Source organism: Tupaia chinensis, unplaced genomic scaffold (genome assembly GCF_000334495.1).
Source record: "Tupaia chinensis unplaced genomic scaffold, TupChi_1.0 Scaffold000099_1, whole genome shotgun sequence".
Lineage (NCBI taxonomy): Eukaryota > Metazoa > Chordata > Mammalia > Scandentia > Tupaiidae > Tupaia > Tupaia belangeri.
This window is the reverse complement of record NW_006159563.1, coordinates 1,029,424-1,039,633: the sequence shown is the minus strand read 5'-3', so window position 1 is coordinate 1,039,633 and position 10,210 is coordinate 1,029,424. Positions and strand designations below refer to the sequence as shown.

The 10,210-nt window shown below is 37.5% G+C and overlaps 1 protein-coding gene across 2 annotated transcripts in view; it reads left to right on the top strand.

Annotated features, from left to right (window-relative positions):
- VCAN (versican) overlaps positions 1-10,210 on the top strand; it is a 132,634-nt gene that overhangs the window by 73,781 nt on the left and 48,643 nt on the right. The window contains exon 8 of one of the 2 annotated variants that reach the window (XM_006143483.3): positions 8,721-10,209. The exons of the other annotated variant lie outside the window; for it this stretch is intronic. Within the exon in view, the coding sequence (XP_006143545.1) occupies positions 8,721-10,209 (1,489 nt within the window). The remainder of the gene's footprint in view (positions 1-8,720; position 10,210) is intronic. 2 annotated transcript variants of the gene reach the window in all.

Sequence of the window (10,210 nt, the reverse complement as noted above, 5' to 3'; positions counted from 1 at the left end):
AGGAAAGTTCAAGTTACTTGGAATGGTGCATGGTTTAAAACACATGTATCATTTATTTCTGGAATTTTTTATTGAATAGTGTTAGACTATGGTTTGATGCAGGTGTCAAAAATTGTGCCAAGAGAGATTGTGGATAAGGGGGGACTACTGTACTAGATTACTGAAGATTTTGCTTTCTCCAAGATGAGAAAGGAGAAAGTACAAATAGCAATGTGTACCTCTGGAAAATATCTGGTGGGTAGTGTGGTTACCATTTTTGCTATTGAAATCTTACCTTCCTCTAGCTAATAGGGAGCCCATCTTACCATCTAAAACATTCTCCACTTATCTCCTCACGACTGCTCAGAACACTTTGAGAGTTTTATTGAAATAAAGTCATCTGATCAAGCTACTATGTGACTGGGGAAAAGAAAATAATGCAACATATAGCTTAGTTGGGAAGGCTGCTTGAAATATCATTAGTAAACAAGAGAGCACATCATAAAGACTAATTGTTGGGTTTATTAAATGGAACATTAGAGGCTAATATGGAATAAGTTAAGATAAGAAGTATCTTTGTCAGACAAAATCCCAGAACTGATCTCAGAGAAACCCTGAGTGCTCATCTCTCCTTGAGCACCCACCCAGTTTCCTGAAGAGGCCCAAGACTGTACCCAACGATGCCAACTGGCTGTCCATGACGCTGTTGTGAGTCATGGTTTGAAGGGCACCAGGAAATGGCCCAGTGCAGAAATATCGCCTTCCTGCTTCCCAGCACTGGCTATATTTCAGAATTGTCAGGGAGCCTCCAAATAAAAATACCCACAGGCTCGTCCTCCATCTTGAATCTGAATTCTAGAATGCAGCTTGGGCATTTGTATTTTTTGTCTTATTTGGCATCCTATTTTAGAATGCATTTTAAATATATGTGATTTGGATGCACACTGAGTGTTGAGCCCCTCTGGTAAACTAAAGGTTTTCTGACCTTCAAAGGTGCTGAAGTGCAGACTCCTGGGGCGAGGGCTGCCTTACCCCTCTGTCAGCTTAGGTTGTACTTTACCAACTTGCAGAGGAAATACTATCTGATTTAGTACTTCCTAGGTGAAATAGTGGTCTTTGATCACATTTGGGAAAATGTATTTATTACTTGCCACAAATGTGAGATGAAATTTGGTATCTGTAAATAAGAAAGAAAGCAAAGTTAAACACCATTAACATTTGTCAGTGTTAGAGTAGTGAAGTGAAAAGATAATAAAAATACTTCCCCCGTGTTTGTTTTTTGTTTATTTGCTCTATTTTTTTTTTAATTTTAAAGAAAACATTTAGAAACCTAAATAACTTGGCTTATTTCTCTTTTTTGTATTCTTTATCTCATTGAGCGTAAATGCTCAAAGATCCCAAAAGTATTGCAGTAAAGCCCTTACTTTATAACATTTGGAAGTTATAATCCCTTGGGCCCTTTCTATAAGAAAAAAAAAAGCCTACACTCAATGATATCTTCTTAAGTGGACTTAGATCAGATGGCTGTCTAAATATATTCTTTCTACTTGAAAGCATAACATTATCTGAGGGTTTTCTGAAGTTGGTAAATGAAATAATTCCCATTTGTCATCTTATTATATGTTTGCCTTAAAAATGAGGCCATCAGAAATGCTTATATTGATGAGACCAACAGTTGGTGTAAGAGGTACATCGCTGGACTCCCACATAGTAGAGTGTGGTCCCATGAGTCCCCAGACCCAGCAGCTTAAAACTCACTCCAGGGGGAACCAGCAGTTGGCGTAATGGCTATGTCGCTGGACTCTCACGTAGTCGACCGCAGTTCGTGTCCCGGACCCAGTGGCTTAAAACTCACGCCAGGCGCATGTGCGTGCATGCCCAAGATCCCGAGAGGAGAATGGAGGAGAAGGGATTGCGGTGTGGCCATCCCCCGGGGGGGGGGGGGGGGGATGATTTCTCGCTTTCTGTCTCTCTGTATCTCTCTGTCTGTCTGGCGAGCGCATGCGCCCTATAGCCAAAACCTCTAAAAAAACAAAACAAAACAAAACTCACTCCAGGTACGTGTTTATGCATGCCCAAAATTTCAAGAGGAGAATGAACGGAAGAGAAGGAATTGGGATATGGCCATCCTCCCAGGGGGTTATTTCTCACTTTTTGTCTCTCCATCTCTCTCCAGCTCTCTGGTGAGCACACATGCCCTATAGCAAAAATCTCTCTCTTAAAAAAAAATGCTTATATTGTTTGTACAAATATGTTGCTCTCCCTGAGTATAAAACCTGTGAGTTGAGAAATACTGAGCTCTTTGCTCAGCATGAGAAGAGAAGGTTGTCAGTGTAAGATAACGGGTTTGAATGATGTACCAATGATCCTTGTCTAGTGGAGCTAGTGTTGATGTTGATCTAGTCTTTCACTTAATCCCTCCTATCTCTGGGAAAACTGAGTATTGGTATAAATATCATGTGATAATTACTGAAGTAAGGACGGATTCAAAAACATTTGTAACTTGATTGCTAAAGGTAGTATTTTTTTCCTTTTTTTTCTAATAAACTGAGTTGTTGCCATTTTCCAAATTTTGAAAAGATTCAGGATTCAGGATCTGAGACAGTCTGGAGGAAATTCACGTTTGGCTGTTTTCTTCACTCTTATGGTGTCAGTTAGTATTTTATTTTAAGGACATATTAAAGGTGAGTGAAATGGAAATATTTGTTTCTCTCTACTTATTGGACCTACTAGTACGTGTCAGAAAACTGAAGGATTATACCTTTTCTCTCTTTAACTACTACAAGTATTTTCTAAGCACTTCAGTATGGCTGTCTATTGTAGTTTTGAAATAAGTAAATTGCATCTTTTTTGTTGTGTGTTAAGATGAAATCCATTTTAATAAAGAAATGTGATCCTAATATAGCTCTGCTGAGTAGATTGGTATACCCTTACCTTTTAATTAAAAGCTCTTAAACTTAAATTGTAAAATTCCCGAGAGAGAACATGAACTTTAACCAGCTGCCTGTGCATCTTAGCAACTACATTTGTGACTGGTAGCGGTGTGACTGGAAGACTTGTGCTCTGTCTACAAAACTCTGTCATGAAGTACTTTAAAATACTTGGTGAATAATTTGAGGTCAGCTAGCAATAAAGCTTAGTGTGAAATGCCATTAAAAAACCCTATTAACCGTGGTACTAGTATATTCCAGTCGAGCTGTTAAAATACATTCATATAAACATAGAAAAGATTATACATACACTCTGTAGAGTTCTGTGGTTTGACTCTTGAAATCCAAATAAAAGTTATAATGTCCTTAGAATAAAATTCTGAAATAGAACAGTCTTTTATAAGGCATTCTTCATCTAAGAGCCTGGAATGTCAATTACTCTATTTGGTTAGAACTCTAGTTAATTAGAGAAGACCATTGTGGAGTGAGATACCTACCTTCACAATAGCACTGGTAACCCCTCACACAGAAACTTTTTTGGTTTGCAATAATTATAGCTGTTGTGATTTCTAATGATATATGTAGTGGGTAAGGACAGCGACAGGAAAGAGAGATAAGGTAATTTCAGAGGATGAATAAATAAAAAACAGCAAGCAGGTGTTGGTGAAACGTAAGGTGGTAGTGATAGGGATTTGCACAATGCTACAGCAAAGAATGCGCCTATCTATAGTAGATCTCACATCCCTCTTCATAAAATGTTAAACGTATGGGAACACACCAGCTATACTGAAGGAATTAAATATAGTTATATAGATCGAATCTGTTGTCAAAAATATTTAACCTCAAAACCCTAGGTAATTAACATTTCTCCCACCCTCAAACCAATAGTAAGATATTTAATTAAGTCATTTTGAAGTGGTTGCAATGTAAATAGTGAATGCAGCTGCTTAGTTGTGAGAATATTCCTTCCAGAAAAAGGAAAAAAATAATTCAAACTCTCATTTTATAGCTTTGCCTCATTTAAGAATTTTCATTTAGCAGAATTTATTTTCTAGAGATTTAATGTACTATAGCTAATAAAATTGTGTTGTACTAGGGAATTCTGTTAAATAAGTAGATTTTAGCTGTTCCTGTCACAAAATGTTTATCTGAGATCATTGATATCTTAATTTGCTTCACTGTAGTAATCAACTTACTATCTATTGGGCCATTGGAAAGTCATGATGCAGTTTTGTATAGGAAAACAGAAAAAGACATCATTACTTTTCTGACGATTCAATATATATGATCCATAACATCATGTAGAAAGTACCAAATAAACCAATAAAGTTTATAATTAAAAAATTTATAATGCTTATCAAATGAGCATATTACTTTATTTATTGATAAATTTTCTTCTTAATCATGGGAGTGCTGAGAGTTCTTTGGTCATTGCCAGCTTCATGGTACATGGGAAATGTATGATAGAACTACTTAACTTGTTACCGTTTTTAACATTCTGAAAGCAAGTTGAGTCAACTATTTGGGAAGTGGTAGAAAAAGGAATTCTAATCTAAATTTAATGTATGGTAGGTATCTTTGCCATATGTATGCTTGGGAAGTTTCCCTTTCAAATAGGGAGAAAAGGCTTTGGTAAGACCAGTTTTCTAATTTATTGACAAGAGCATTTTTCAAGAGAGATAGAGAAATAAAAAAAAAAAAAAGAGAGAGAGAGATAGAGAAAGAGGGAAGGAAGGAGGAAGGAAGGGAGAAGGAAGGAAGAGAGGAAGGAAGGAAGGAAGGAAGGAAGGAAGGCTCTTGGAAAATACCCTTGGGATTCTAAAAAACTGGTGAGTGTCTGCCATAAGACCTGATTTGTAATGAGTATGCAGTAATATTGGGCACTCATTTGGCTCCTGGGGAGATAGTGTGGTGAGTGTGGCATGTGTGGTTGTGGTAGTGAACTTAATTTTACATGCAAAACTCACAAAGGAGTGCTGTTTGTAAAGTATATGCCAAGAGTATATCTCAATATGTTTGTATTGTTATGAAGTCATTGAAATATTGTGACGTTTATTTATGTTAGAAAATGAAATATACTGCATCTGACAGTGGCGATTTTGGTGAAATATTCTTACACACAGGTCCAAAATGCTATGGAATCTTGATAGATTCAACAGTACTAGAAAATGTTAAAGTTTTTTATCCAAGTGGGAAATGGAATGAAAGAAATTATACTTTGTTTATTGAAGCTAAAGTCAAAGTGTATAAAGTGTATGTCATAATCGTTAATTAATAGAATAAAGTGGACTTAATATGGGTGGATAATTAACTAAAATATATGTTGTTAATTTACAATTAGAGTTCTTTGTTTTTATTTTTTTAAAGAATTATTTTATTTAACTTTATTTATTATTATTATCATTGTTATTTTCCAGTTTGATCAGAGAGAGACAGAGAGAGAGAGAGGAAGTAAGAAAGCAAGCCACCAGGTCCGAGACTTGAACCATGGTCGGCCATGTGGGAGTCCAGCGCCCTTAACCACCATGCCACTTGCCAGCCCCAAGTTCTTTGTTTTTCTTCCTAGGAAAAAAATTGAAGTGAAATCATGACCATTTCTCTTTGCCATGTTGACCTTTGACACATTGGCATACTTTAGCATCTTCTCTGTTTTCTTCCACTCATTTTCCTTAGAGCCACCAACTCCATACCTGACAGAAACTTCATCTGTAATTATTTACTAAGAAGACCATGGGATGCATGTATATCAGTTCTATTTTTAAAAAATACCGTGCTATCATGCTCTGTCTTCATTTCACGTCTTGATAGTACCAAGAGTTGCGCCGTGATCTCACTTTGTATGGTTGAGATACATGAGCTACGTTCTCCTTCATCTGAATATCCATGTGCCTTAGCTTACTAAGAACCCCACACAATCTGTCACATCAATAGCCATGAGAGTTTTTAGCTTAATCTGGGTCTAGAAGTGTGTAAATAAAAGATATTGAGCAGGGATTCCCTTCGTTGGAGGAGCCTGACTGAATGATTAGTCTTAAGTCCATTATCTATAAAAAGGTACGAAATATGGTAGAAATTCTCTATATGTTTGATACTGACCCAGTTTTTAAATTTATCAATAGAATCTTTCCATACTTAAATGTCTAGTGATACTAGACATTAGGATGTGAATTTAGTTTACCTGAATGTAATACTTAACTGTGGATTTTCATTTTATTTATGTTCAATGAAATAAAATGAAAGGGTTGCATGTAAAATGATAGAGCAGTTTAAGATAGGTACATTTTTTTGGAATTATTTTAACTTTATTTATTTATTTTGGTTTGACCAGAGAGAGAGAGAGAGAGACAAAGTGAGAAAGCAAGCTGCTGGGTCTGGGATCCAATTGTAGTAAGACATGTGGGAGTTCAGGGCCCCTAACCACCATGCCACTTGCTGAACCCAAAATAGGTACATTTTTGACACTTCGGTTAAACCTCGTGAAGCTGTAAATAATAGCTACTAACTGTGACTTAATTCAATTATATTCAAATAGTATTAGCAATGAGTGACTACTTGATTTGTTGACTAGATAAAATTATTAATATGGTATTTTAAGAAATTCAATTATACAAATGGCATTTAAAAATGTATTGATGTATCCCCATGTAGCTTAAACATTTTCTTCACATGCTTTCATCATAGTACAAAGTCTACCTTCAATGCAAACTGGATTAAGAAAATGTTATTATCTGTTGATTTTATTGTGTTCATGGGCACCAGAAGATCAGAGTAACAACTTTTGTGATCTAATACTGAATAAACTCATTCTTTTTCATTATACATATATTTTAAAAGCAAAGCATTTAATAGTTTTCATGAAATTGGCAAATAGTTGCAACATCTGTGCCAAGATAATCTGTATTTATTTTATGTTTTTATAATACACTAAGTTGTGCATTAATCTCATTTCTCTGCATGATAGTAATATATTTTCCTTTATTTGAATAACCATTTAATGTAACTTACATAGTTGAAGACCTGAATATTTGTGGTGGAGTAGGATGGAGTTATAAGAAAAGAACTGTACTGTGTAGAAGTTCGGTAGGCAGGACATACAGTCAGGAAGAATAACACAGCCACACACAAATGTTGGGTTGTCAAAAATAGTCATGGCATATTTTTGCATAGAAACATATAGAAAAAATAAGTCATGGCTTTTCCAACTACCCAATATTTATTTGAGTGACATAACTTGGTGAGACTATGGTGGGATACAAAGAAAAGTTTTCTTTTTGTGTTCATAGTCGAGTGAAAAGGATGAATATGGTATATGTTCTCTAGTAACATAAAAATCTTGTGGCATTTGGTGTTTATAAGGAACTTCCATTTAGTTTGTATTGATAGTCCATCTACTTCTATATTGATGTAGATACCTACCAGATTAGAATACAAGTGATAATAAATCATCCTCAATCAAATTTTTTTCTTCTCTAATTTAACGGTAAATGCTAGATGTTGACCCCTCCACTAATGAATAGAATTGGCTTCTTGTAACAGAAACAGACCAGGAGAAAATAACTGTTTTCTCTTCTCTTGCTGAAGAGGGTGGGGGCAGCTCCGTCGTAACTGTCGTAACTGTATCTCCGAGCGCTTCTCAGGTCTAGCCTAAGCATGTGTGGCGTGCATTGGAGCGGGCTACAAACCCATTCTGCTATGGTATTCCTTTGGGAAGGATGGCAATGCACTGTGCAATCTTTTGTCTTCATGGGTCAGTGCACGCACAGCACCTATTTGTGCTGTGGTGTCCCTGAAAGTAGGGCAGCTGCAGTGGCAGGGCCCTCTCCTAGGACATTCCAGTATCATTATGATGAGGGTGAGACCTCCGAATTTCCTCCTTCCTAGTGCCCAGGACAAGAAGCTTTGCTGGTGTATTTCTGGCAGCAGAAAAGTTGATCGGGCTTAATGGTTGATGCCTCATGGCAATTGACAATCTAGGGAATGTTGATGTGTGTTATTTGAAGCATGACAGAATATTGAGAAAGGACTCCTGGATTTCCTTTGGAGAAACTGTTAATAACAAGAACTCAGGCTGGTCCAACCCAGGTCACATCCCACAAAGGATAATGGTACAGCCCCAACCCAGGCCACATCCCACAAAGGATAATGGTACAAAGGTATGGGAGCCTCTTCCTGGCTGGTGCTTTCTGTGAGCTCTTCCCGCCAGAGCCTGCCCATCCACAGGCTGTTCATGGGATGTGGGTAAGCTCTTGTCTCACAGCCATAGCAGATAGAGGGTGTCACTTTATTGTGAAAGGGCTATAAATAAACCTCCCTTACTTTTCTAAAAATAGTCTTTTCTGGGACATCTTGAAGAGGCCAGAGGAATCTCTTCTCATGTTCTTACTGAATAGAGAGTACTTAAGCATCTCCTCACAGATAAACCAAAACCATTTACTTTTTCTATATGACCTGGTGAAATGGTTTTAAGTTTTAGTTTTTTTTTAGCAAATACTAAGATGAATTCCTACATGTCAAGATGATGTTCTATATGTGATTCCTTGCTTCATGTTAAAGGTTTTGCTTTTTGATCAAACATGTTGGAGAGTTTTCATTATCTGTTTCTACCACCTTAATTTGTATTTATTTTTCTTATTGTTAATATAAAAACAGCAGATTCGAAGATTCAGAACCATATGTAGGAGGATGATTGCCATTTAATGTGAAAAGATTTGAATCTTTCTTTGTGTGTACCCAGCCTTGCTATCAATTTCTTCTGTCGTACACTGTCAAATCCTCTATTTAAGTATTGTGAAAACTCTTTGTTTTTTTCAGGTCGAATGAGTGATTTGAGTGTAATAGATTCAGAATCTAAAGAAGATGAACCTTGTAGTGAAGAGATAGATCAAGAGCATGATCTAATTGCTGAAATTTTACCTGAATTACCTGAGTTCATAGAAATAGATCTATACCACAGTGAAGAAGATGAAGAGGAAGGTGAAGAATGTGTGAATGCTACTGACGTAACCACCACCCCATCTGTGCAGTACATAAATGGGAAGCACCTAGTTACCACTGCGCCCAAGGACCCAGAAGCTGCAGAAGCTAGGCGTGGCCAGTTCGAGAGTGTTGCACCGTCTCAGAGTTTCTCAGACAGCTCTGAAAGTGATACTCATCCGTTTGTAATAACTGAAACTGAATTGTCTACTGCCATACAGCCTAATGAATCCACAGAAACAACCGAGTCCCTTGAAATTACGTGGAAGCCTGAAACATACCCTGAAATACCAGAACATTTTTCGAGTGGTGAGCCGGATGTCTTTCCCACAGTCCCATTCCATGAGAGAGAAGCCACAGAAGGGACAGCATCAGTCACTGAGAGTGGCCCTGAGTTTAGTAGTCTGGTGCATAAACACACTGAACCTGCACCTCTGTTTCCTGAAGAGTTTTCAGGAGAGGCTGCCATTGACCAAAACTCTCAGGAAGTAGTCTTTTCAAGGGTTACTGAAGCAACATCTGGTAAAGAGACAGAAAAAAGTACTTCTATCACTTATACTCCCAGTATAGTTTCAAGTTCAATGTCAGGATTTGTCTTAGAGGAAGGATCCACCCTCACAGAAAATCCACAGCCTGATGACCCATTGTCTACTATAGAGAACTGGGAAGAAATAACCCCTAGACAAATTGTAGAGTCCTTAGGGAGTTCTTCAATTCCAATTCCTGAAGGCTCTGGGGAAGCAGAATATGAAGATAAAATGTTCACCATAGCAACTGATTTATCACAAAATACTACAGATACACTTCTTACTTTAGACACTAGCAAAATTACCATCACGGAAAACATTTCTGATATTCCTGCAACCATCATTTCTCCAGTTTCAGACCAACTTTCTGCAGAAGTGGTGCCTACCAATTTTGTAAGTGAAACAGGCACTTTCAAGTGGGTTTCCAGTGCACCTCTTCAGGGAGAGAAAAATAAAGAGGAAAAGGAGGGAACCACAGATGTAGCTTCTATAGCTGAGGTACATTCACCCCCACAGAGATCAGATCAATCCATTTTAGCCTCTGAGTTAGAAAGTTCAGATGTAACTATATCTAGTGATTCAGCTACCAGGAAAAGTGTTATGTCTTTGACGACACCCACACAGTCTGAAAGGGAAATGACAAGTTCTACTCTTGTCTTCACAGAGACAAATGTTTCAGTTGATTCTAGGGCACCGACTACTGAGGACAGCAGCAGCAGTAAGCCTGGGGCTCAGGAAGAGCTGACCACTCTTTCAGGTAGTTCTAGCTCTCTGTTTCTGGAACAGGGCTCTGGAGAAGCT